Source organism: Dryas octopetala, chromosome 1 (genome assembly GCF_963921425.1).
Source record: "Dryas octopetala chromosome 1, drDryOcto1.1, whole genome shotgun sequence".
NCBI classification, from domain to species: domain Eukaryota; kingdom Viridiplantae; phylum Streptophyta; class Magnoliopsida; order Rosales; family Rosaceae; genus Dryas; species Dryas octopetala.
Window position 1 is genome coordinate 8,753,971 of NC_141366.1, and position 27,363 is coordinate 8,781,333.

The following is a 27,363-nucleotide window of genomic DNA, read 5'->3' on the forward strand; positions in this document are numbered from 1 at the left end:
GCATGAAGACTATATAATATTTCAATTGAACTACCAATTTAAATGTAGTTTTTTAGATTAAATTATAAATATGTTGGCCCCTTTGATTTGAGCCTTTTTCATTTGATATTTTTGTTCTTTGGTCTACATATGATGGGTGTTAGTTAAAATTTATAAGGTTTGGACAAAATTGCCAATGAAGCTTTTATATTATCTTGAAAATTTGCTAATGTTGTCTCAACTTCACATTTAGTTGTGACTGTATGACACTCACAACTTCAAATTTAGTTGTGACTGAACGACAGTCATATCTAAGTTGTGAGACAGTCACAGTTAAGTTGTGACTTAATTGAATTTTTTTCAGAGAAATTATACTACAACATAGTATAAATAGAGGTCAAAATAATACTTTTACTCAAAATAATATATAATATAGTGGTGTGAGTTGTCTCTTGTAATTTACCAAGACAGTCACAGTTAAGTTGTGATTGAATTAATTTTTTTTAAATACAATATAGTATAAATTAATGTAATATTTGTGATGTAATTTTATTTTTATTTTTTTATTGTAGTGGCATGTGATGTAATATTTATAAATTCTAATACTTTTTACTTTATTATTTTGTTTGACTTTTCAACTAGTACCTGATCTAAAATGCTATTTAATTTTGATACCTAAACTAAAAAGTTATTAAAATTTAGTAGTTAAAATTAATAGACCTTTTTAATTATTGTTGATGTGTCATGAATTTTTGGAACTCAGTCTATATATATGGATTTGAGTACAATTCAAAAAAGTTATATGGACCTACGTATAATTTTCTGTTGAAATTTTTGGGTAAAATGGAATGAGATATATATGTTTAATTAAGTTGAAGTTTGCAAGCTTGCAGCACCCTCTGCACTTGACACGAGTCCTAGATGACTAGTGCAAGGAAACTATTAATTTCCAATCATGTCACTTTGATCGATGTCCTTAATAATCACCTCAGAGAAATTATTCTGTATAACTGCTATATTAACACGTGGTATAACCAGTCTATTTGTTATAATATGAGTAGATGTTATTAATACTATACCCTACTAATATAAACACATCGTCTAATAATACCCTTACATGTTGGATTAGTTATACCACATGACGGTATATCAGTTATACCCTATAATTTTTCCTCATATATATATATATATATTGGTTTGAACGAACATGTTGGCCATGGTTATATTCTCAAAACATCATTATCTTAATAATGATATGTTTAGCATAGCAAACATGGAAACTTAATCACAATAAACATACATGAGTAATTGCTATTGAAAAAACCTGATTCAATCACATCTCTCTAAGCCCACTTCTTCTTGAATGGTCTGAGAATCGTGTTGTTGTCGTTTGGTAACGTTTATATTTTGTATTTTAATAAACAAACTAGAAAGAGGAGACATTAATATAAAATAAAGAAATTAGGTGAGGGAGAGATCGAATGAAGAATACATAGACTAGTTTTTAAAATTAAAATAGAAACCTTCCAGCTTTAAATGATTCTTAGTTTTGTTAAGTGACTTTCTGCTTGATTATTCAACAAAATTTAAATATGTGACCTAATTTTCAAACAACGTGTGAAAAAGTAAATTGAGCTTTCAATATTTGTAGTCATGACTATCGATCATCAAAATATATGGTCCAAAAGTGACAACCTTACCTTCTTTTCTAGTCATGACTCATGAATAGCTAGGTTGAAAATACTGCAACTAACATAGACTAGAAAACAATGTGGTGTGGGTATTCATTATTAATTAAGTAGTAGTTGCACCAGCTCAACAAAACAAGGTTGAAACTAAATTCCAAGTGCCAAGGAATATTTATTTTTTTAAAAATTAATAATTTAGAGTTCGATCGAGGTTTTGATTAATTAAGTTTGTAAAGCTATGGCCTATGGGGTTGTTAAGATCTCCCTTTCACTAAACAATCTTAGGTCATTAGTAAAGCTGTACTTATCAAGTCATGCTAATCGTCTTTTTAGTTGTTGTTACTTTTTAATACAAGAAAAGGAGAAAGATTCCAAGATGAATGGTCCTATAAGCCTCCACAGATAGGACAACCTATAGATCCATTTTTCCAATGAATAAGATGAACAGAAAGGTCAAAAAGGAGACAAATGAAGAGGTGATAATGACACAACCTGTCATGTGCATGTCATCCCTATTGCTCCCATGTGGTGCATTCCACTTGATCACCTTAGTTATTTCATGGAAATTGCACCATGAGGCCATACATCTACTTGGAAATTAATGAAATTTGTAATAAGGTCATGAAGAAGTGGAGTAACTTTGCATTCATGGAAATTTAGAAAATGTTCAGTCAACTTCACCCTTCAACTTTTGTATATATTCCACAAATTAAAGATTAGTATCACTATCCCCAAACATTGATTAGAGATAATGCAATCTACAAAATGATTCTACACCACTCTTAATTAAGAGGAGAAATATTGATAATACAGTAGAAAAAAAAAACAAAACACATCTGCATATATTTGCAACAACTACTCCATCTTGAAAGGAGGATATATATGAATAATCAACACATACAAGTGGCATGGGGCCAAAAATATAGATTAGAGAAAGATGAAAATGGCAACAGATCGAAGTTGCAAAGAAAATCCTAATTTTGGAATATTGCTTTATTCACAACCACCACAATACCTACCTAGCTTAATGATTTTTTTGGGGTGTGAACCTTAATGAAATGAAGCTGAATACCAACTGTTGGAGCTAAATTATAAAGAAAAACCATGTGACCCTATCCATAATAAACACTAAATAAAAAGCTGTGTGTGGTCCTTCCTTTCCATTAGGACTTGTCTGCATATAGGTCATTGTAATTTGTAATTGTCAACCAGAGACAGAAGAACCACCCAAAGCTAAAGACAAAGGGAGGACACTCTCAACTGATTCCACCAACCTGGCCAATTCATATAAATAATGAAACAGTGTGCGTGTACTTATTGAATTTGTATTGCTATAGCTTAGTAGGGACCGGCCGGCTGCTAAGCACATGCATGGTCACAGCATTTTACTAGCTGCTAAAAATTAAAGTGATAAGTAAGTAAGTAATTAATCCCCATACAAAGTCTTAATTAATTGTTCCCAATATTTTTCTAGGAAATTAGAACTCGAATTTAAGGGGTTTTTATAACTTTTCCAATGTATGCATGCATGCATTAATTTCATTCACACCTATATATCAGCTTATACATATATGATGATATATGTATATATATAGGATGATATTGGTTGGCAAGAGTACCCTTGGGTGCACTAGGGATCCTGAAACAATAGGCATAACATTTTTTGAAACTTCATTTTTGGATGATCGATCGAGGAACCTTCTACTATCACTGCTGGCATTCTATGCCTTCAGAGCCATTATTTTTTCTTATCCGTTACATTAATTAGAGCTGATCTAACGGTCAATACCTTCAAGGCTTCTAATGCCTGCAGTTATCATAGAAATTCCGATCGAGGGGTACTTGAATTTCAGGATAGAGATCACTCCTCTTGGTCAATTCGGTGGAATGAAAGGTTAAGAGTCGAAGGATCAATGTTCTTCATGATATTTTTTTCGGGAAACTTAAGCAGGAAGGTCTGCCACAATTTTGTAATTTTATTAGTACTTAAAGAAATTAGTTGTCGATCTGCAGGAAGGTCTGGTTGTCCCATCCTAATATTTTTTGAGTACAAGACAAGCCTAATGAAACAAATTAGCAGGCGTGCTCAACTTGTCAAACCTTTCTTTCGGCTCAATTAATTGGAACTTAACATCTAGCCCTGCAATGCCACCTCTGTTTACTAATTGGCATCTATGTGAGATAGTGAATAAATTGAGTCCTTTAATTTTATTGAAAATTAAATTAGAATTTGGTAATCCAAGGCAACTAAGTGAACAAATCTGCATGATATGTTTTTACTTTTTAATTAGGTATATAAACGATTATAATCATCATGCATGCAACTATGCTATCCTGGTTACGCAAGCCAACTATATATATATATATATATGAATTTGACCACATAATTAATAATTTTTCTCTGAGATTTAATCACCAGGCAAAAAAGAAAAAAAAAAAAAAAAAAAAAGGAAGAAAACAGTACAGTACTTAATTTATTGGAGTAGAGCAGACAGCACTCAGCAGAAGGGCATTAATATATATATATATATATATATTTGTCAATAGAACATGGTGGTCCTGTTTATTTCATTTATAATATGCCATAACAAATGCAAATGCAAATTACTGTGGACAGAGAGAGAGACAGAGACAGAGATAGCAATGGGTCAGGCCGGTCTATAGCTGTAACAAGGACAAAAACCCACAATTAATTAAATACACACACACACACACTCTAGATCTCTCTCTCTCTCTCTCTCTCTCTCTCTCTCTCTCTCTCTCTCTCTCTCTCTGTGCTACAGTAGTACAGGGGAAAGCTAGAGGTGCATAAAAGCTAGCATTTATGTAGATGGGGGAGGAAGGGATTGAGTAGTCACGAGGCTTCACTTTCCTAAAACATGCATGCCTCGTGTGTGCCTCTCTTTCTTTAGCAAATATTAATCTCTCTCTTGCTAGCTATGTCATAATTATATATATGTGTGTGTGCTTGCTATGAGATGAGTGAATAAAGCTTACAATTCTGGTGTTGCTTATGAAAAAGGGGTTAATTTCCAACAAAGGCCAAACCTCATTCAGAGCGCGTCTTGGTTCATCCTTCTCCCTTGTCTGGTATGTTGGTTTGAGAGCTTGAAGCTGCCAGCATGATCTGGTATACTAAACCTAACTAGCTAGCTAGCTATCACACTACTACTATATATATACTCCATCCTATTATATGTATATATATATATATATGGCCAAATAGCTAGCTAGGTAGAGATTTGATTATAACCAAATTACTTTGATGGGTGTTATCATATTTATTATAGATCTTGATTATTTCCATGTTTTTGGAGTTTTGGAGGAATGGGTTTTCACTTTCAGTCAATTAATCATAGAGAATTGGATGGTTTTTTAATCAACCCCGGCCAACAGATATCTGATCAAAACCCTCTTTCAGAAACTTAGTTTAATGAGTAGCTAGCTAGAGAAATTAAGGTTACTTCTACCAGGTCATCTTGCAGCTTCAATCACTCACTCACCAACAATAGAAAAATTTCTTAACTGATACAAGGTGGTCTTGTTTGGTGATTACTCGATCTTCTCCCAGGACAGCTTTATCTGGTCGATCAGGTATATATCTCTCTTCTTTAACAAGCACACACCTCCCTATCCAAGTTCAAATCTTGATGAATCAATTTTCAACGTTTATAATTGATACCAGTTATATATACAATTAATGCTTATGCTCTCTCTCTCTCTCTCTCTCTCTCTCTCTCTCTCTCTCTCTCTCTCTCTCTCTCTCTCTCTCTCTCTCTCTCTCCACATCTACTGATCTACATCTTCCTCTCGATCTCTCTTTCTGTGCGCTTTTGGGTATATATGCCTGCATGTTTGTCTTGGACTTTGGTGGTAGCTAATTAGTTATCTAGTATCAGCATGTAAAACAAAATTCTAAGACAAAGGAAGAAAAGCTTAGAATGAGACAATTCATGGGTCTATAATCACTATATATAGTACTATCTTAATTTGCCTGCAATTTCTTTATTCAGTTTACATCAATATTATTGCCCAATCGAATTTGTTCCCTTGTATGGTTATGGTTTTTCATTATAATTAAACTAGCTTAGCCTCAAGACCAACAACTTTTCATAATTTGAAGACATAAACCAAGAAACGGTGATGTAGGGATGTACTTAATTTTGATTTATTGTAACTTTTCATCAGATCAAAACGAGTCTGGTTTTGAAGAAAAGCTAATGATCTTTATTTTAAACTATATCTTTTATTTTAAAATGGATCATTAATTAATTAATCTAATGGATTTACAGTGTTATCTTATTTTCGAATGAATCATTAATAAGAAGAAATATTAGATTTTCTAATTGTAATATAAATTATCGAAGTATCTAACCCATTAAGCTTGCTTATAATTAAGTGAAGAGACTAAATAAGTATATATAGCTATTAGGTACTTAACCTGATTACCAATGTGAGATTAGTGTTCAAGACTCCTCTAGCGTGGAACTATATATACTCCTCTTTTCGGTGGTCATAGACGTGGAAAAAAGAACCCTTCTTTAAGTGACTAAGAGTGATTTTATGTATGATTTGTCATGTTAAGCGGACCAGCTCTGATATAACATTCAAGTATCCAACCAATTAAAACAGTACTGATCAACCATAGCATGTTTAGGTTTTGTTCATAGACATATGCAATTGTATTAACCAATTAGGCACTTACTAGCCCAACCAGTATGGAATTAGTCGACTTTACTAGTTGAACCATGTACCCTAACTCATTGTATGTTTTAATTACTACTAGGGGTGTGTTTCGGACGGATCGGGTCGGAAATAAGGTGTTCTAATTCCAATCTAAAAAATTTCGGAATAAAATTTCTATTCCAATTCGAAATTTTTGAATTTTTTCAGAATATCACATTTCTGAACTTTCGTATAAAAATTCAAAATTTTCAAATAAAAAACCGAAATCTTCACTTTACTTTTTTTTTTAGTATAATAGCCCATATATAGTATTTAGAGGAGGGGATTCATCTTTGGATTTCATCCAACATGGTGAGAATAAATGTCACTACTAGATACACACACACACACACATGATAGATATATATCATGTTTGAAATTTTAAATATAATAAACTCAAATATTTAGTAATTATACGTACAAAAAATGTGAGTGTTTTTGTTAGTATTTATGTTATTATGATACACATATATTTATAATATACATATGTTTATATTAATAGTATTAGTTTTTTTTTAATATATATGTATGTGTATGTTTGAAACAAATAACAAATTAATGAAACATATAATAGAAAACTAAATAAATGATATAATATTAATGTAAATACGAAATAAATTGGCATAATTTCGAAAATATCGAAAATCGAAATTTGAATTGAATCGGAATTTACAAAAACATTCAAATTTCAATCCAATTTCTTTTGAAATTTTCGGAATTCGGCATTTTCGGATTTCGGATTTGATTCGAACATTTCAAAATTGAAAATTTTCGGATTCGAATTTTCCAATCCAAATCACACCCCTTAATTACTACCCTATCTTTTCCTGGTAGCTAGAATTTTATGAGAAATGTTTCGTTTGTTGTATTGTGTATTTATGTTAATGTACGAATGGTGGTGGACTAATTAATGATGACAAAACATCCCATGTCTCATGTTCATTTTGTGTTTGATTAGGCAAGCAAAGTAGTGATGATTATTAATTAATTTAATTTGTTTCTTTGTCCAATCCTGCCCCATACATTTTAGAATATTTACAATAGTGGTCAAATCCTACAGTATTTTCTTAATTGAGAACATCTAGAATGAATTGAAGTGCTACACTTCTATTTAATTGCTTTCTTTAAGAAAGATAAATTGTGCATTTGGGACATATTGGCATAATAAAAATGATTTCTGAGTGTGAAATCTGCTTACTTTAATTTCACCACAATGACTTGATCGCTACTTAGATTTGTTCCATATGTTATCTAAAGTCAGTATTAAGGTGTTGATCGACAGCAACAGTTGTCAATGTATGTCTATATATATATATATATATATATATATAACTCAATTAATCCTAATATCTTACTATCTAAAATAGCATATATACCTGCATTTTCAATTTGGTACATTAATTAATTGCAAGTGAGATACATATATTACCATCTATGCAGCCTTTCTTTCCAATTGCACTAACATGCATGTATTAGTTTTGTTATAGTACTTTAATAGAAGCTTTTCGATTTAAGTTTTACCATGTACAAATATACATTAATGAATTTTCAGCACTAGGAGTCGATATGAAAAAACCAGCAGTAAGGTTGCATCAAATGTAATTTGATAATGCAAGAACTTCAAAACTATGAATTTCTCTGTTACTGTGTGATTCAAAGAGTATCTTTCAACCTATCAGAGGAGCACCAATTTTCCAAAGTGGCAAAACAGTGGCAGTAGAATGTACGTTGGCTTCTTCTTCTTCTCTCTCTCTCTCTCTCTCTCTCTCTCTCTCTCTCTCTCTCTCTCTCTCTCTCTCTCTCTCTCTCTTTTGGTGCAGAGGTTCAAACCTTGGCAAATAAACCTCAGACATTGTGGTCTGCTACAGAAACTAAAAGGTTTATTAGATGATAGTTAAGAGAAATGGGTAACCCAGGTTCTCAGAAAATATATGTTCTTTGAGAAATTACTGTAGCTGATTATATGGTAACTCAGAACACATCTACCCCTGGGTCATCTAGAAAGGGCTTATACTGTTTATAGGTTGATCTGATAGTGCTGCTTAATTTAATAATATGGATTTCAGTGATTGTTTATTTATTTGATTTGTGATCTTCATATTAGTACTGTAGTTTTGATGCGATAAACATGGATGTTAATGTTTTAACTACCACCAGGAAAGTGTACAGATTTCTCTGCAATACTATTGATTTAATTAATAAACACCAGCTGAAGGTCCAAGTCTACCCTCAACAACTAAAGCTTTGGGGCCTTGGCCATCAAATTCAAAGTAGTTTAAGATTTAGACATTCCCCAATGACACTCCGACTTATAAGAATTAGTGATACTCAGTTAAATTATAAATATGAATTAATATCCTTGACCTAATTACTTTTGGAACCAGCTGATTTCAATATTAAAAGTTAAAGCTCCATCACATCATTTTGGTACAATTAATCAGCATCTATCTACTTTAGTCTAAGGTGCTTGTCAAAGGACAATTCAAGGTCTTGTTCAAACTACCACATGCTATACGATGACATATAATAAAAAGCTAGTTGAATCAATTTTATAATGTAGAAAGATGAAAATTAACCCTCTATCAGTCAAATGATTATGCTGATCTGCTTACTTATATATGTTACATCATAGATTCCATTTGCATATCTTATACCCAATAATGTTCTATATATTTAAAGGTGACACAACAATAAAAAATAGAAAAATTTGTAAATGAATAAGAGTCGAAAATTAGTACCATAATTTAGCTAAAAACGCAATAAAAAAAAAAAGAGCTGCTAGTTGCACAATTTTTTTTTTCTTTTTACACACATTTTTCTCTTACACACCTCCTACTATCTTCTAAAATTTAAAATTTCTCTTTTACACACCCCTCCCATTACCAAAATACCTCAACCTCATTAATCTCACCAAAATTTCTCACTACACACTCACCTAATCCAAACACTACATACCCCACCCCAAATGTGAATTTTTAAATTAAAAAAAAAAAATGTTAAAACCAGCCACCCGCAAGCCTCTGCCATCCCAGCCCCTCCCCCTCCCTCACCCACCCACCCACCCCGACAACCTCCCTCCCTTCCCCTCCCTCACCGACCACCTCCCTCCCACTCTCCTTCCCTCACCCGACCACCTCTCTCTCTCTCTCTCTCTCTCCTCCCCGCAGCACCTCCTCCTCCCCAGCAACACCAACTTAAAAAAAATAATAATAATTGCAGTTTTGGCAGACCAGTGCCGAACCTGGCTGTTTCGTTCGGCATGTACCCACCGAATAAACCAGGTTTGTTCGGTGGTTACCTGTCGAATGAAACCAACGGGTTCGGCACTAGTCTGCCGAACCACCTGCCACCCTTTTTTTTTTGCTATTTGCTTGGGTGAGAAGAGAGAGAGAGAGAGAGAGAGAGAGAGAGAGAGAGAGAGAGAAGAATGTGGTAGTGGTGGTGGCTGTTTTGGCTTATGTAGGGGGAAGAAGAAGGTGGTGGTGGTGGCTATTTTGGTGGTGCAGGGGCTAGGGGGTCGGTGCAGGGGCTGAGGGGCTAGGTGGGTTGGGTGGAGGGGGGAGACCGGAGGGGGAGGGAGGGAGGGGTGGGTCGGATGAGGGGGTTGAGGGGCTAGGTGGGTTGGATGGAGGGGCTGGTTGGGGGAGGGTTGGAGAAGAAGAAGAAAAAAAAAAAAAACAGGGGAAGGGGGGTGTGAACGAGAGAAAAGAAAGGGAAAGAAAGAAGGGGCTGTATAGTCTTTATTTATTTTTTTATTTATTTTTTTATAATAGAGATGTGCAAAAAGAAAAAAGAGGATGTGCAAATAGCAGCTCTCTAAAAAAATTAGCTAAAAACTGATTTTTTTGGGTAAGCAAACAAATCTGGCCTTGGTATAACTGTCTAAGGCCTGATTGAGTTAAAACCCGATTGTTGTCAGACTTTAATCTTTATCGCCACCAGCTAATGACTAACTGATGGCCTAACAAATTGCCTTTACCAACCTAATTACACGGTCACAATTTTGACCATCCAAATGGCACGTGACCGTCACATGCAAGACATCTGGATGTGTCATTCACGTGAGACAACCAAAAATCAAATCACCTCAGTATTCAAAGCCTCAAAGGGACTAAAAAGTTGGTATCCCCATAAGTATTAATTTTCACATTTTTAAAAGTGTGTTAATAAAAAATAAAAAAACTAATAACCCACATCATGTCAAACATAATCTTAGCCATCGGAAACATATTAATCTAAAGGTCAAATTGTGCCATACTTTGTGTGAAGATGACATAACTACATAAGTGCATATGCCATTGTATGAATTAACACCGAGGGATTTTAGTTTCCAGGGTATTCAAAATTTTTTGAAAGAAAAAGATAAATCCACATGGCAAACAAATAAGATATGGTAGAGAATATCTTAATTGAAGCGGCATTTACAAATATAGCCACAATGTGAGTTCACAGACTTATACAGATGGTGTACTCCACCTTGCTCCCTTCTTTTCTACCATCAAAAAGAGGCCTTCAATTGGGCTCTGAACAACCCAACGTGGCTTGCCAAAAATAACATTTTACATACTGTGGGATTCCAAAAGCTGCTTATACTCCTCCCACTTCAGAGTGCTTATGCTATAAGGACTTTCACCAAGTGATACTAATCAAAGAAAAATGAACACTGGATACCACCTAAACATCTCTATAAAACATTGTGTGCTCCACATATATAACCTATACTTTTTTACCCTTACCAAGATATCCCAGAAAGAATATAGCAACTGATGCAGGAGGAGATTGTGACACAAGGTTGTTCATTGCAGTTTCACACTTTGAAATAAAGTGTAATTGAGCATTTGGAGTCCTGGCTTGCCAAAATGAAGCAGCCCCTTGTAATGACAGTTACTCCAAGAAAAGAGACTCAATTGACTCGTTCCTACTTCATTTGGGTCCTTTAGTGCTAAAGAGAGAGTTGCAGTTTTTTCTTCTCTTTGGTTCAGGCTCACCTAACTGCAATGAAACAGAAATCTCTTCATCAGAGCCACTCCGGAATGCTGAAAGGTTTTTTGATACTGGTTTTTCCTCTTGAATGCTTTGATTCACTGGAGATCCGCTGGCGAAACTCGAAATGAACTGGTGTTCTACATTCAGAGCAGTTTCAACACCATTTTCTATGTGAAAGTCACTATGCATGAATGGTCGACTCTGTCCCTGACAGGACTCACCTTCAAACGGAATTTGCTGAAGATTCAAACTGAGAGGTCCAAAGCTATCTTCTAGCTTATCTTTAGATGGAGCCCGGACAGCTGGGGATGACTCTCCAACTGTGGAATCAATCCCAGCTGCTGAAGCATTTCGTTGCTCTTGGATTGCAGCTGTGTTAACAATAAATTAGCAGATGAGTCAGGAAAATATGCTGGACAAAGCCATCTGTCAGCAAAAACATAGCATTCCATCCCCTTTTTTTTCTAAGAATACACACAAAGAAGATTTAAGACTTAATGATGAGGTAGCTTTTTTCACAACTGTAGCCTTTCCCCTTTTTTTTGGGGCCCCACCAGGTGGGGGAGCATGCATGCTAAATAACTGTTTCTGTTATTTTGCCCTTAGCATTTGACCACTTTACTACCATAAAATCTACAAATCTATATCTTGATCATTTTTACTGTTTTGATAAGAAATGAATATAAATTTATATATGAAATGAATACAAGAACATCCTTAAAATAATCATGAAGCAAATTTGCTCTTCATGATTATATGAAATGAATACTGCTTATTGTGCTGATATCTTGGAAAGTCATGAAGCAAATTTGCTCACAAGTAACCATGAAGACATAAAACATGAGTGGTAGTAGTAGTAGCACCTTAGTTGTGGCAGAACAAAAATATCAGAACCAATTAAGAGGGAAAAATCAATTGGCTGGTTCAGAAGCACAAACCTTGAAGCCCTTCATTGGTTGTTACCAGATCAAGCTCAAGGAGGTCAAGAAGGCGCCCAAGATCAACTCCACTAGTCCAATTTTCAGGTGGTTGGCCAACTTTTAATTTCAAGCGACCACGGTTAGCTGTCCCACCCCAAATGATCCCAACCGGTCGTGGCTTCTCCCCATTCTGACCAGTTAATAGAATGAGGCTTCCACTATCACCTTCAAGATCGAAACTCTGTTGATTCTCACCAACAACAAGAAAATCGGTAAAGAAACAAATCCCTTTTTCATCATTGTACTCTAGGGCATACGCCATGATGGTCCCAGTAGTTAAGCCCGAACTTCGCCCAACTTTTGTCACTTGCCTTCCAATGAGACTGTTGATTGGAGACTGCAAGTCTATGATGTTGACATCACCAATCTCACCTACACCTCTTACAGTTGTAGTTACATTTTTCATGTTGAAATCTTCGGAAAAAGGAATGAAGGCACCATCAGCTCGCACAAATGTTTCTGCAGGGGCACCAAATCGTAATGGGCATGTGTCGGGGGTCAGAACACAATGAGAAACCCATTAGCACAAGTGTGAAGTTAAAGACAAATGAGAAACTATAATTATCTTACTCCAGAGTGCTACTCAAATTCAACTCAACTGTTGGGGAAATCAACCAAAGAAATCAAGGATATTTCTTAACTGGAAAATAAGCTTAACAAGGCTAAATCAGCACAGGGTGAAAAGACCAAGGAAGATAATTTATCCAAAGTTTTAAACTTAACCACCTCAAGTTGGTAAACATTCATCAATGTAGAACCAGCTCACTGTTTGCACACCAACCAGAACCAAAGTATGCCGTGCCTTATATTTTTTGAGCCAATCTGTGCCTTCTTAAGCTAAACATTAGTTGTCTGTTTTTAGTATCTTGTAATCATTGAGAAAGCAATGATAATGGGGGCTTAACATATTGCAGTTATACATTTATTTATAAAACGGATGAAGTTCTGCCTTAAACTTTTGTACCAAGTTGTGCGTTCCTGATACTGATCAGTTGACTGTTTTTAGTTTCTTAGACGATGCAGACACAAGCTAAAGTATTGCGACAGAAAACTATTGGGCTATTTTGCGAGTGCAACGCACATGATACATACATGTAAACATCAAACAAAGTAATCCCATTTGTATTCACAAAATGGTTGTCCTAAATCAAGCAAGCTCCTAGTGTCCTTTTTTCCCCTATCTTCTAGAAACACTTTCAAGCTCATAAATAAGAACTGTTGACTATTTGCCACCTTAGATGCATGTAAGCTTTACTGATGACCCAAATTTGGAATTGCATTACCTGGGTTTGTTCCAGCAAAGATGCCATACCAAAGATCATCTGTAATAAAAGATGTTGCCCTCTCCACAGCACCAAGATACACCCCAGGTCCAAGGCTTGGGGGCAAAGGGTGAAACATTTTCTGGTTTGGATAGTCCAAATCAACTGCCACATGCCGATTTGTGAGAAAACCAACCTGTCGGTTTCCTGTTCTGCTTTTAACAATAGCACCCAGAGTTCCATAAGTCTCCTGGCTTGCAACCTAAACAAGCAAAAAACAGATTAGATGATTTTAGCAACCAGTTGAAAAATAAATAACTCAGTGTATAGATAGGTCCCATCAACAAATTTGAGGTTTAGGGCATGATAAGTTTTGTTAGTTTACCACTATTCCAGAAACTCCTAAAAGCTTAAACTGTAGGGGTGTAGGGCAGCTATTGTTCCTCCCTAGCACTAGAGAGTGCAACACATGAAATTCAACATAAATTGAGAGGTTGCAGTGGTAGGGGTATGAACTCAAGACCTCCCGCTTCGACATTCTTTAGTAGTTGATATTCCCCGTAAGTTTGAGAAATTTGTAACAAGGCATGACCTTCATTAAATTTATTTAAAACATTTAACTCTTAAAAAACAAAAGACATCTGACACCTTTTCAAATGATTGTTATTTTGAATTACAGTGGATTATTGGATTGCGTCAGATTGAATTAATTTTAGTTTACAATTTTAAATTGGTTAAATTCTATAAAAGTTTTCTTTATACATGCATGCCATTAGTTTGAATACAACAGAACTTTTACTGCAGAAGATGACAGCAATTTTCATAAGAAAATACCTGGGAACCAGAACCAATGCATGGATCACTTCCCCTCAAGCCATCTGCGAGCTCTGTGTACAGCTGCTCTTTAGGAGTTGGAGCCGGAGAACCATAGTAGGAAAATTCCACAACATCCACATCACACCATACACCTCCTGGCCCCTGCACCATTTTTTTTTAAATGCAGAAACCAAACAAAACAAGAACCTAGTCAAAGATCAAAATAAGCAATTAGAATAATAAAGCATTTAATATCCTGACACCCATCTCATAAAAAAAAAAATCCTGACAATTATTTTCTTCTTAAAAGAACTTACAAGTTTTTAACAAGTCAATAGTTTAACGATTCTCAACCAATTTACAAAATTGCATTTGTTCAACCAATAGAAAAGTAAACAAATCTTATCATTCTGACCAGCAACATGATTGATGTGAAAAAATAGATTAATTTACCTATGATTAAATAAATAATATGTAACTAACCTTAAATATAGCAAAATATATAATGTGAAATCTAAAAATCAAAGTATAGCAAAAAGACACTGAAATTTTCCACCTCAAGGGCAGCAGGTAGATACTGCACACGGCTGAGCCATTGCCTGTGAGCTTTACGGGCAACAAAGACAAGAATGGCTGGAATATCTGTTAAGACACCCTTTCGAATCCGAAACCCAATTGCCGTGCCAAGACTAAACCGACGCAAGATCTTGCTATGGAATGCCCTAATGGTCATCAGCTCAAGCAAGGTTGTAGCCTGCAGACCTGATGGCAACTGTCCCAAGGTTTCAGGAAGAACACCCTTCTGAAGGTTACCAAAATAGTTTGCCCTATCTTCCGCTGCATCATTTAACCGACTCAACGTAGGCCATGAGAAGTAGGCAGTCTCAGAGTGTTGACCACTTGATGCAAAAGGCTGGAGGGCAGGTGGACTTGACGAAGGCAGATTAGGATGACTGCAGTAATTCCTTTCCAAATCTAGAGCAGACTCCTCGGTCTGTGTTGATCCAGAGTGATGAAATCTTAAATCTAATCTGGTTCTTTCCATCTTCCAGCTCTCCTACATGATATAAATTCAACATCTCTAAAAATATCCATATTTATAGTTAACAAGCACCAAATCTAAAAATATAACCTAAAAATTCTTTCTTCTTCTTGTTCAGTCTTTAAAGACACTTAGAGGTTTAGAGACACAATAAATAAAAGTAAAAAGTAAAAAAACAGACAAGGAAGATATATCTGACCCAAAAAAAGAAGACAAAAAAGATATAGAGAACGGGAAAGAAAGGAAAGATAAAAGACTACTATGAGATAACTAAACAAAAAATATGAAAATGTTAGCATGATGGAGAACTATACAAGTTCATAAAGAAAAATGAATCAGTCTAATCTGAATCAAAATTCTAAGAGAAAGGTGGAATGTTGAATATAAATAAGGGAACCTCTTTTGACAGTCTACGGAGAGAACACATAAGCTCTCTAACCTCTTGTCTCGAAGGAAATGCTAATATAAGCTGTCATTTCTTAAATTAGTGAAAATTCCATACATTTAATTATGTCAAGCATGCCAAGACAAACTATGAAATTCAAGTCTTAGCAACTATCATATTTGAAAATGCATCCAGAAAACCAGAAAAAAAGAAAATTTAATAAATAATGAGCGCCTCACTCTGCTTTAAAGCTCAAGAGGGATAGCAAATTCTTCAAAAGGTATCTGAAGACATGAAGCCCACATAAAGTCTGGAACTTCAAGGAAATTAATGAATACCCATATATACGCAATAAAAAAAGCATCCCCTTTCTCATGCAGAAATAACATACAAAGAACAGAATTAAAGCACAAAAGGGACAAATGGGATTAGCTGCTTGCTAAAAGCAGGAGAGAGAGAGAGAGAGAGAGAGAGAGAGAGAGAGAGAGAGAGAGAGAGAGAGAGAGAGAGAGAGCAAACCCATATACCCATTTCATTAAGTAGATAGACCTTCTTTTTTTTTTGGCCATTATTAAGTAGATAGACCTTAAATGAGCAAAACGGTCAAAGATTGTTCATACTGGAAGAAGATACTGAACCCAGAAAGCACAAAACCGAAAATTCACATCTGTGCAAACCCAGAACCCAGAAAGCACAACACCCCAAATTCACATCTTGTGCAGAAAGAAGTTGAAGGCATATTCAGAGAGAACTCACTGATAAGCAATGGTGGAGCTGTGATGGAGGGCTCAAAACAAAGCCCCTTGAAGACTTTCATGCCCTAGTAAAGATCTTCCCGCACACCCATCATCTAGAAGATCATGATTATAAAACATGAGCACTTCATCAGATAATCTAATAACCATCCAGCACAAAGATTAGTAATTTAGTATTGTATGTGTGCAAAAAGAAGAAAAGTGAGAGTAGAACAGCTATATTTAGAAAGAGAGCTTTAAAGAATGAGGTCTTTCTATAGTTTGGACTTTGGACTTTGGACTTAACAGAGAGACCATATAATATCTAGTATCTGGTATTGTTTTATAATAATACATAGAACCATTTAGTAGTATTTGTTTATAGCACCCTTTTTCCTTTCATTTATTTCTCTTTTTCTTTCCTTTTTGCACCTCATCACATTTCTTGGTGGGAAAAATTTAATGGTGGAGAGATGAGCAGAGAGGAAAATTGATTTTCTTGGATCCTATTGATATATTAATTTGGTGGTGGGGAATAGGGCCCCATCCATATTTGCTCCCCAAAAGTAGCACACTCTTCACCCCTAATAATTCAATCCCTATCTTAGCTACTGGGTTGGGGTAGTAGAGTGAGTGAATTTCTTTTATTTTCTTCTTGCGTTCTCTTTAGTAATTGTAACTATAAGTCTATAATAGAGTTTAGCTATTTGCTTAATTCATCTGGTTTCTTAATGCATTTGCCTTTTTGTTTTTTTAAGTTATAGTTAATTAAAGGTTGATAAAAATACAATAGGGAATGATTAGATGTGGGGCATGAGGGAGGGAGTTGGAGACAAACCCTTATGTCCCTCTCATATAATATTATTACTTCTATGCTCTAATGGGTGTTATCTCAATAGTGACACTTCTCAAAGCCTTCCCCAATCTCTCTCTCTCTCTCTCTCTCTCTCTCTCTCTCTCTCTCTCTCTCTCTCTCATACATCATGTGCTACCTCCATTATTTTCCTTCACAAAGGCTATCTCAATAGTAGACCTTGCTAAAGAGAATTGTCTTTCTAGAATCTAAATTCTCCCCCCCTCCCTCTCTCTCTCTCTCCATCCAATCAGATATCCCTTGCATTATCTTCACCTTTTTTCCCCCACATTATCTTCTTCATACATGATACATCTTTCAATTATCATATAATGATAATAATCAGTCTACTCATATTTAATTATTCACGCCAAAATTAAGATTATATGAGCGTTAAAATAACCATAGTACTTTCAAGATATTGTGATACAATTTGATATCCTAGTTATGTATTTCAAATTAAGATGAAGAAACCAACAAGCTAGCAATCACTTTTAGCCTGCAAAGACTATTGTTCAGGCCCTTTTAGTTGGAAGATTGTACTCTTTGGATATGTAACCTCTTTTGTCATGTATATATTTGTACTCTACACTTAACAATCATAAATTGCCCATCACAAGCATGAGGTACTGTTCACGAGGGGAGAAGGAAGAGAGAGGAATCAAAAAGCTCCTACTAGAGTCATCCTTAGGAAAATTTCCACAAGGCAATTATTGGATCACTGTCCACAATATGGGCTCCACCACAATGATATATATGATTCTTTTAAAAAGGAATTTTGATTTTGTAGGAGCACTCACACAAGTGTCCTTTGGTCCTACACTCCTACTCCTTATAAAAATTTTCTCTTTCTTCCTTTTTCTTGTCTTTTGTTTTTTCATAATAGGCTGGCCAGTCTCCTGAGTCCTGTTTCAAAAATTGACTCAAGTCCTTGAAAAGCCGCCTTCATTATCAGCCACAAAGAAAAAAAGACAGAAGTAAAAACAAAACCAAAAAAAAAGAGCTCTTGTGGTCTATCAGTCTATGGATGATACATCTTTCCCTTATGAAGAGAAAGGCTGCAGCCTCAAATTTGCTCGATGGGACTATCAGTGGGTGGAAGCATATCCCAACCATGAGATATAAGAAAGGTGCTCTCACAAATGTAATCCTTGCTTCCTTCCCTTCCTTCGGCCTTGGGCCTTGGCATGGGATATAATTTTGAGTGGAGCTTCCTGGTAAGACTAAAGAGAAAGTTCATAAAACTTTTACAGAGATCGAACTCTTTATCTATCTTAATTTTAATCCATTTTTCATTATCTTTTAGCGCTCAAACTAACTCAGATTTTTCTTCTTTAATTTGATGGCTAATCTACATTATTAATAATTTTTCAGTTTGAACAAAGCCATAAGATGGGCATTATCCACAATATTCCTCAAAGAAGAATATTTTTTTTTCTCTTTTCTCTTTTTTCTTTTTGGGTCTGAGGATGATTAGGCCTACGGCCTACCACACACAACTTGGAAAAATTAAAAGTGAAGAGCCCAGTGGGCCACTTCACCTACTAGCCTACAAGGCTACAACAAAACACTTACATTTCAAAGCGCTGACGTGGCACGATTCCAGAGCGTCGCATTCGAACCGAAACTCCAGAGTCGGTCCAGAGTCCGACCTCCCCAATCCACAACCAAAAGAAAACGCAGCAGAAGACGATCAAACGAAAAAGCGTCGATGTCGGCAGCGAAGGAACGGGCGACGGAGTTCGGAGAATGCGATCGGCTGCAGCGCGCGCTGATGGAGTGCCACCGGCGGGTCCCGGCGGCGGGTCGGGCGCGGGAGGCGGCGTGCCGGCACCTGAACCGCGGGCTGGCCGAGTGCTTGGTGTCGGTGGCGTGCCCGGAGGAGTGGGAGGCGGTTCGGAGCCTGTGTGGGAGTGGCGGAACGGGTCTGAAGCGCACTCAGTGCCAGCAGGCTCAGCTCTCGCTCTCGCTTTGCCTCTCCTCGCATCAACACCAACTCCACGCAAATGCAGAATAGAAACAAATGTCATTTTTATTGGAATCGTTATCGTCAATTTGTAAATTTAGGTTTGATTTTGTTACTAATCAGTGTAATCTAAGGACAACCCCCAGCTGACAGGATTTTCTGTAATGTTTTTTGCTACTGATGGTGGCCAAAATGAGCAGTTTTGGGTTCGGTATTTTGTATTTCTTTTAAAAATAATAATAAAGTAAAATGGTGCAGTTTTGAATATACCAACACAACATAGAGAATGAGCAGAACAATAACAAACAACTACCCAAACAAAATGCTTCAAATTCTATCCATTACGTGAAAATAATACTCTTTTAAAAACTGATTTTGCTCCTTAGACTCTCCATAAGGATTGCATTATTTAAGATTACATCGGAGTGAAGAAGGTAGTTAACAGTCTGATAACGTAACGTCTCCAGAAAGAGCATCACACATAGAACTTTTGAGATGCTCATCTCATATACAAACACACAACAGCAGAAAAAAGAAAAATACAAACACACAACCACACAACCACAAGACACACATGATAAGTTTAGTTTGTGCTCTGCAGTTTATACAAGCTATGTAGAAAACCTGTCTCTGTCATGAGGAGAAGAAAAGTCAATATCTGGGCCGCTAGGAATTATCCCAAATGGATTGATAGAGGGATGGCTTCCATAGTAGTGTTGCTTTATGTGATCTATGTTGACTGTGCGGCTCATTCCAGGAACTTGGAAAATGTCTTTTGTGTAGTTAAACACATTTGGGTATTCTCTGAGTAGCTTCTTGTTGCACTTGAAGTGGACTACGTAAACCTGTCACCATGCCAAAAACTTGGGCTGTTAAAACAGTGGAAGCATGTGACTGCAGAAGAAAATGCAAAAAACTTCATGCTCAACAAAGCATAAACCCAAAAATAGGATGTAAACAAAATTTGATATGCTTTGGATGTGATTAAAAACAAAATCTTGCATCTATATGGATGTATTGTGGGTCTTGATTCTCTTGAAACAGTATGTGTTCATATATATTAGACTGAGAATTCTCAGTAGATTGGCTTAATTTAATGACAGGCATAAATCCTTTGCTTGAGAAACAAATATTAGTACCTCATCAAATCTTATAAGAGTGACAAACAACCGAATATCTGCTTCAGACAGTGTGTTTCCACACAAGTATCGTTGCTTGCTTAGTATCTCCTCGCATTTGTCCAAAGCTTCATACAACTGTTTCACAGCCTGAGGAAAGAAAGATCAAATGTGTATGAGAAAAAATGTAAACACCCGAACTTCCTCAATCAAACTAATTACAGCATGCAATATGTACCTCATTATAAGGCTCTTGCTTCTTCGCGAACCCACATTTATAAACACCATTATTTATCTTGTCATATATCCATTCATTAGTCTGATCAATTTGGGATTGCAAGTGATGAGGGTATAAGTCCAAAGCCGCATTTTCTGCTATGTCGTTAAATTCAGTATTAAACATGCGAATAATCTCTGAACTCTCGTTGCTGACAATTGTTGTGAGTTTTTTATCCCATAGAACCTATCAAAGTAAACAGGTCCATCAATAACAAAAGCAAAATGAAAAGAAAGAAGGAAATTAAGAAACATGGAAAGGCCACTTAATAAGAGTAAACATACTGGGACTGTGTACTTTCCGGTGTACTTTGTACTGGCAATCTCATAAAGTTCTCTAATACTTTTTGCTCCATTCAAAGGGTCAGGTTCAGCTCCTGCTACCTCTGTATCAGAAGCAGGAAAAACCCACCCCATATGCTCATCACTCTCTTTTGTTCTTTCCCATTTGGGTTTGACCGACTGAGCAACAAACAAATAGACAAGATTAATTTGGCTATTACAATGTGAGTCTAACAAGGAAAAACTTAATATGCAAAATACCGTAAAGCTGATGGCTTTGTCAAGTCCTTTAATTTTCAAGTATGCAAGGCACCTGGAAGCCCAAGGGCAAGCATATGATATATACAGATGATATCTTCCAGATTCTGCCGGAAATTGCGAATTTGGGTCCCGTGAAATAAAGTTACGAAATTCGGAAGCAGTTCTCACAAATGCACCAGATTGTGAGGTCTCATCCAGTGCAGATCGAGCCATGTTATAGTGTGCTGAAGAATCAATACATACAGAAATTAGTTTTACTTCCTATCATTTGGTTAATTATATTTGAGTTCAATGAAATTAATGTCACCATCTTCTATGCTATAAGTAACACTTCTTAAAGACTAAAATTTTCCCCAACACACACACACACACACAATCTATTGATGAAATTTTAGTAACAGCTTCTCCAATTCAGCTATAACTACATTTACCAAGAAATTTCAAACCTTGACTAGAAGAAATTTTCACCCTTTGAGCTCGGACTAATGGACAGTTGGATGAAACTTAAACCATACTCTTCTTCTTTTTCTGGGTGGTTACCCGATAATCTATTTTAACAATTCTTAGTTTCTTACCCACTTGATTAATTTAACAGATATTCAACAATTCACAATCACCAAATGAATCAATCCAAGAAATAATACGAGCCACATACTGTAATCAAGCATCAAACAAGAAATTAGAATTCAGATAATATAAATCCAATAGTAAATGATTCTACCTTGAAGGGACCTGAGGAAGAGTAAAGGAGATGTTCTTGTTCGGTCAGTCAGACCCAGCGTTGCAGAGTGTCTTAAACAGAAAAGGGTCATCAGTCATCAGGTTACGTCATTATGACCCTGTTTCTGTTCTATTGCTTTTTATTTGTATACAGTAATGCTACACTTACTACATTTTTATACCACAATTGCATACCATCTTACATGGCATTCATACATTGGACACTACAAATTAAAAAATAAAACTTAAAAAAGAAAAAGGAAATACCCTTCCAGTAAAGTAATGACACATCAAGTGGAATACAAATATGGAAAAAAAAATGTGAGACAAATAGCATTATTGATTTGTATTTCATGCGCATTCTCTGAGTCACTGACCCAGATGCATGTATCTGTTTTGGTCCTTTGGAGTTTGGTTGGATCACGCGTGCATGGCACGTGGGCGGCTCTGAAACGGGTAGTTAAGAGAGCAATTAACTTTATTACCAGAAGGTAATTGTGGCTGTGGATAATATTTTCGTTGAAATCTAGTCTCTCTCTCTCTCTCTCTCTCTCTCTCTCTCTCTCTCTCTCTCGGAGAAGAGGGAGCCATTTGGTGAAGTAGATTTTAGTGTTTTTGTTCACCATAGATTAAAAAGTGGCACTTAGATTCTTAATTTGAGATTACAAATTGTGAGTTCTGCATATTTGTGTAGATAAAACCTTGGGAAGGATTAATTGCCCAACAGCTTTTCTCATATTGTTATGTACACAGGACCAAGATAAAATTGCAAAAAAGATAGCTACTGCTGATTATGTGGACTTCTTTCAAACCATTTCTGCAAGATCGCATTACAAGAATACAAAGTAAAAAACAACCTCTTCATCACCAACTTAACTCATCAAGAGATATCCAACAAGATTGCATGGCAGGAAGATCCACTTCAATTATTCAGTACAGTTGGAACACTTTTTGATTGTTGTTCTCAAATTTCAGTTTTAAGTTACAATGGTACACAGCAACAAAGCTCCTCAAAGCACAAGAAGAATCATGGGCTTAGCTTGCTGGTTGCTCTCCAAGCTTTTCAGTTACAAATGGACATCGCATAACGACTCTGCCATCACCAGTGGAAGAGACACAAGAACTCAACTCCTTTGAAGATCGTCTTGTGGCCTGCTGCAGCAGTCCAACTTTTGAAGAACCCCAAATTTTGAGAGCCAATCAATTCAGCCATTTTCAGTATATTTCGGCTGCTAGCCAATTCCTTTGGAGATCCTCTCAGTCAAGTCTGAAACAAGGGCATACTTGTTGCTCTCCGAGCATGCAGTCATGAATGCTGCCAATGTCACGCGATCAACAGTCTGGTCCTTATCCACTAATTTATGAAAGAACAATGCTGCTATGCCCACTTTCTTCTCACTACAAAGCTTCCTGACCAATGTATTAACTGTGCGAATCCAGAGCTTCTTTTCTAGCCTTTCCAAGATACCCATAGCAGTGGCAGAGTCATCTTTTTTGCAATACTCGTAAGCTAACGTCAACCTAGTAACTTCACAGGGCGACAGCCCCTTGTCTATCATGGAATCGTATAACCTACGAGCCTCATCCAACTTGTGCTCCTTGCAGAGCCCACTTATTAGAGCACCATAGGTAAAACTATCGGGGACACAACCATGGTCTCCCATCCTATGGAAAAACTTTACAGCCAAGGCAATATTTCCATCCCGACAGTACCCACATATCATGGATGTATAGGTTTCCTTGGTAGGAATCAAGCCATCCTGTACAGATAGCTCAAAAAGTTTCTCGCTTTCTTTCATTTTCTTTTGCCTACAGAATGCAGCAATCAATGTAGTGTATGAATGTATATCAGGCTGCAATCCAACCTTGACCATCTTATTAAAAAACACCAGGGCTCCCTTCAGATCAGCTCGTTTGCAGTGCTCAGATATGAAAATGGTATACGTGACTCTGTCAGCTTGCAATCCTTGGTGAAAGCCCTTCTTAATCAGTTTATATGCTTCTTGAACACTCCCCTTCTTACAGAGACTGTCAATAACTGCATTGTATGTGCAGGTATTAGGAGCGAATCCTTCGTTACCCATTATATCCATTAACTCATATGCTCTCCCAAAATTCCCAGCTTTACAATGCCCATAAATGAGAGTAGTATACGTATTGGTGTTAGGAACTAATCCTTGTTCTTTCATTCTGCCGAATAACATCACTGCACGGCTCATTTTGTCCTCTTCGCAATATCCACTGATCATAGCAGTATACGTATGCACATTTGGCTTGTAATTGTCACTCCGGACAAGCTTAAGAAACAGTCTAAATGCCCTTTCAGTCCAACCTTTCTTGCATAGCCCATTGATCAATGCTGTATGCGTATACACATTAGGTTTCCAACCTTTCCTAACCATTTCCTCCAACATTTCAAATGCTTGCTTAATGCTGCCCCTCTTACACAATCCATGAATCAAAGATGTGAAATTAATCAAATTTGGCTTCACACCCATCCGAACCATCTTATCAAAATACCAAGACGCTCGACTTACAAAACCCTTTTCACAAAACGTACTTATAATCAAAGTAAACGTAGCATTGTCCAAAACAAAGCCTCTCTCAAGCATCTTACTCAACCACTTATCTGCCTCCAAAACGCTACCGTTCCTACAATACCCAACAACCATAGACTTATAGCTTAAAGATTCAGGAGACACCCCTCTCTCGCACATTTCCTCAAACACGTTCTCTGCATACTCAGCCAAACCCATGTCACATGCAATCCCAAGAACACAATTCAATGTCCGAGTACTCAACACAAGACCTTGGTTTTGCATCTCAAAGACCATATCGACAGCCTCTTTTAACCTCTCAATCTCAGCAAAACTCCTCACCATACATTGAACCACTTCATGGGCTCTCTCCAAATTACCATTACCAAACAACGACATTGCGCAAAATATATAAAGCCGCATGAAATAGCGAAACTTGGGAAACCCAATTGCCCAGTGAAAGAAACTCAAGGCCACCATGGAACCAACCTCATCAGCCAGTGAAGCAACAACGGAAATGGCTTGTTCATGGGTCAAAGAATCGGCATTGAAATCAAGATTGAGCTTGGGCGGTGATAATCTGAAATTGGTTTGTGGGGTGTAGGATTGACATACCAATAAACAGATTGATCGGACAAGAGACTGTGATTCGGAAGAAGAGGTGGTGGTAGAGTCTGGTTCGTCATAGTGAGTGCAGGAAGAGAGTGTTCTGAGAGAGAAGAGGGTGGAGGAGAGAGAAATGGCGGTTGAAGTAGGTGACAATAGTTTCTGTTGGAGTCCATGAGTTCTGAGAATTCGAAGAGAGACCATCAAAGTGAGAAACAATGAGAAGGTTTATAGAGGGTTTCTCAGTTCGATTGGTGTAATGTATGCCAAACATCATGGTTTCAGGTTTTTTTTTGTTGGGAAGTATGGGCTAAATGGGCCGAATAATGGTCATGTTTGTTTGGGCTGGTCTGGTCTGGGCCGAAATGAGAAGTGCTATCAGACTCACTCCCCAAAACGAAAAGAAAAATACTCTCAGGCAGTCAGGCCTTAATGAACTTTCAATTAATTATGGGAAATTCTAAACATACTCAAAAATTTTCTTATTTTACCCAACTTCTCAATTTACCTAACCATTACTTTTTTAAAATTAATATTTTCTCATTTTATCCAACCCAAATTACTATCATACCCTTATTAATAATACTCAACCCACTCTTTTATATTTTATTTCCTTAACCAACTTATTCACATACCCAACATATCCAGCCAATACATTCCCACCGAACATCCAAGCTTCACCCACCACTCCCGCCGCCCCCTCAAGATGACCCACCTTCACCGCTGCGCTAGTAGATCTCACGTGCAACATCCCACCCAAAATAGCCCACCATCTTGTTCCATGAACACACAAAAATTAATTTTTGTCTTCATGAATGAATCTGGGTTTACGCTTCATTCGGCAGACTAGGACTGAATATTTGTATTATGTTTGGCAAATGTCTGCCAAACATTTGCATTATATTCAACAGGTGTCCACTGAATAATGATAGTATGTTCGGCAGGTGCCCACTGAACGAGGGTTGTGTGATAATTTTAGACATTTATGCACTATTCGGTAGGCACATGCCGAATATTCTATTATTATTCGGTGGGCACCTACCTAATATAATGCAAATGTTCGACAGACACCTACCAAATATAATGCAAATATTCGGCCTTGGTCCACCGAATGAAGCGCGAACCCAAATTCATTCATGGTGTTCATAAAATGAAAAAATTTGCACATAAACCCTCTTTTGAAGGCTCCCAAACAACGATTGGACTCTCCATTTGTCAAAACAACCTTGATTGGATGATATGGAAACACAAATTAGTTTAGGGTTTGGATTTTAATTATGAGAGTAAGGTTGAAGGTAAGTTTGTGAGGAAGGGAGGTTGATGATATGATATGTTGGGTATGGAGAGAAAATTGAGGTTTTTTTGTTTAAATATCATTTGTCCTTAATAGTCATTTCATAGTGGAACAAAATAGTCCATTCATGTGCAAAATATATGTTGGGTAAAAAAAGAAAATAATTGGGTATGCTAGAATTCCCCATTAATTATTTGTAAGCAATCAAGTAATCACACCTTAGTGGCCAAAAAAAAGTAGTCACACACCTTGTATGGGTTCAAATGATGGAGAAATTTTTTGGTGTAACCGATGCACTGTCATATAGTGTAATCAGTATATGTGTCATAATATAGGTGAATGTTATTAATATTATATACTACTAATATAAATATATCATCCAATAAGATCCTACATATTGAATTGGTTACACTGCTACGCGGTGTATCGGTTACATTGAAAAAATTATCCAGATGATGGTTACTCGTGATTTTCATCAATAATTCTTAAGCATTGTGTAGACAGCATGTTTAAGTTATTAGATTCTTATGGAAGAAAAGAATTGTCAGAACTTCAAAACCTAAGTCACACACACACACACACACAAAATATTAACTTGGTTTTGTTGTATTAGTATCTCTAGATATGTTATTACTATGTTGAAAGATCTTCTAAAATCACTTGAGGCATTGCTTCACTTTATTTTGCATGTGAACTTCAAAATTTTCCAAAGTACATTGCACCTATCATTAACAATGAATAGTTTGTAGTACTTGACACATTGTTGAATCACCTGATCGGTGAAGTTGGGATTAATTTAGAAGTAATTGATCTTCCAAGATCTTTCTAACCACCATTTCTAGATATACTGAAA

At 36.4% G+C, this 27,363-nt stretch overlaps 4 protein-coding genes across 4 annotated transcripts; 1 reads left to right on the forward strand and 3 right to left on the reverse strand.

Moving 5' to 3' along the window:
- Positions 1-10,781: 10,781 nt before the first annotated feature.
- On the reverse strand, positions 10,782-16,969 carry LOC147297400 (protein NARROW LEAF 1-like). The gene is made up of 6 exons (XM_086257497.1): positions 16,620-16,969; positions 14,993-15,493; positions 14,455-14,598; positions 13,642-13,882; positions 12,317-12,817; positions 10,782-11,749 (listed from the first exon to the last, which is right to left on the reverse strand). Exons 2-6 carry the CDS (start codon positions 15,479-15,481, stop codon positions 11,316-11,318), a joined length of 1,809 nt encoding a protein of 602 aa, XP_086113623.1. The 5' UTR covers positions 15,482-15,493; positions 16,620-16,969; the 3' UTR covers positions 10,782-11,315.
- Positions 16,970-18,502: 1,533 nt separating this feature from the next.
- Positions 18,503-19,657, forward strand: LOC147297401 (cytochrome C oxidase biogenesis Cmc1-like protein). The gene has a single exon (XM_086229397.1). The coding sequence runs from the start codon at positions 19,162-19,164 to the stop codon at positions 19,465-19,467; it is 306 nt and encodes a 101-aa protein (XP_086085523.1). The 5' UTR covers positions 18,503-19,161; the 3' UTR covers positions 19,468-19,657.
- Positions 19,658-19,726: 69 nt separating this feature from the next.
- LOC147297402 (uncharacterized) lies at positions 19,727-22,218 on the reverse strand. Its single transcript, XM_086229396.1, has 6 exons — positions 22,075-22,218; positions 21,354-21,577; positions 21,096-21,272; positions 20,773-20,997; positions 20,556-20,684; positions 19,727-20,261 (listed from the first exon to the last, which is right to left on the reverse strand). The coding sequence occupies exons 1-6, from the start codon at positions 22,163-22,165 to the stop codon at positions 20,028-20,030; spliced, it is 1,080 nt and encodes a 359-aa protein (XP_086085522.1). The 5' UTR covers positions 22,166-22,218; the 3' UTR covers positions 19,727-20,027.
- A 515-nt stretch (positions 22,219-22,733) lies between these two features.
- LOC147297403 (Pentatricopeptide repeat (PPR-like) superfamily protein) lies at positions 22,734-25,446 on the reverse strand. The gene has a single exon (XM_086229120.1). The coding sequence runs from the start codon at positions 25,418-25,420 to the stop codon at positions 23,306-23,308; it is 2,115 nt and encodes a 704-aa protein (XP_086085246.1). The 5' UTR covers positions 25,421-25,446; the 3' UTR covers positions 22,734-23,305.
- Positions 25,447-27,363: the final 1,917 nt, after the last annotated feature.

Excerpts from the sequence above, each read along its gene's own strand:
- LOC147297401 (XM_086229397.1), top strand. The coding sequence starts at position 19,162 with ATGTCGGCAGCGAAGGAACGGGCGACGGAGTTCGGAGAATGCGATCGG.
- LOC147297402 (XM_086229396.1), bottom strand. The coding sequence starts at position 22,165 with ATGACCCTTTTCTGTTTAAGACACTCTGCAACGCTGGGTCTGACTGAC. Across the intron at positions 20,998-21,095 it reads CCGGAAAGTACACAGTCCCA|GTTCTATGGGATAAAAAACT; the intron begins GTATGTTTACTC and ends TTACTTTGATAG. Across the intron at positions 20,262-20,555 it reads CTCTTATAAGATTTGATGAG|GTTTACGTAGTCCACTTCAA; the intron begins GTACTAATATTT and ends GCATGGTGACAG.
- LOC147297400 (XM_086257497.1), bottom strand. The coding sequence starts at position 15,481 with ATGGAAAGAACCAGATTAGATTTAAGATTTCATCACTCTGGATCAACA. Across the intron at positions 13,883-14,454 it reads GCATTGGTTCTGGTTCCCAG|GTTGCAAGCCAGGAGACTTA; the intron begins GTATTTTCTTAT and ends TTGCTTGTTTAG. Across the intron at positions 12,818-13,641 it reads CTTTGCTGGAACAAACCCAG|AAACATTTGTGCGAGCTGAT; the intron begins GTAATGCAATTC and ends GTGCCCCTGCAG.
- LOC147297403 (XM_086229120.1), bottom strand. The coding sequence starts at position 25,420 with ATGGTCTCTCTTCGAATTCTCAGAACTCATGGACTCCAACAGAAACTA.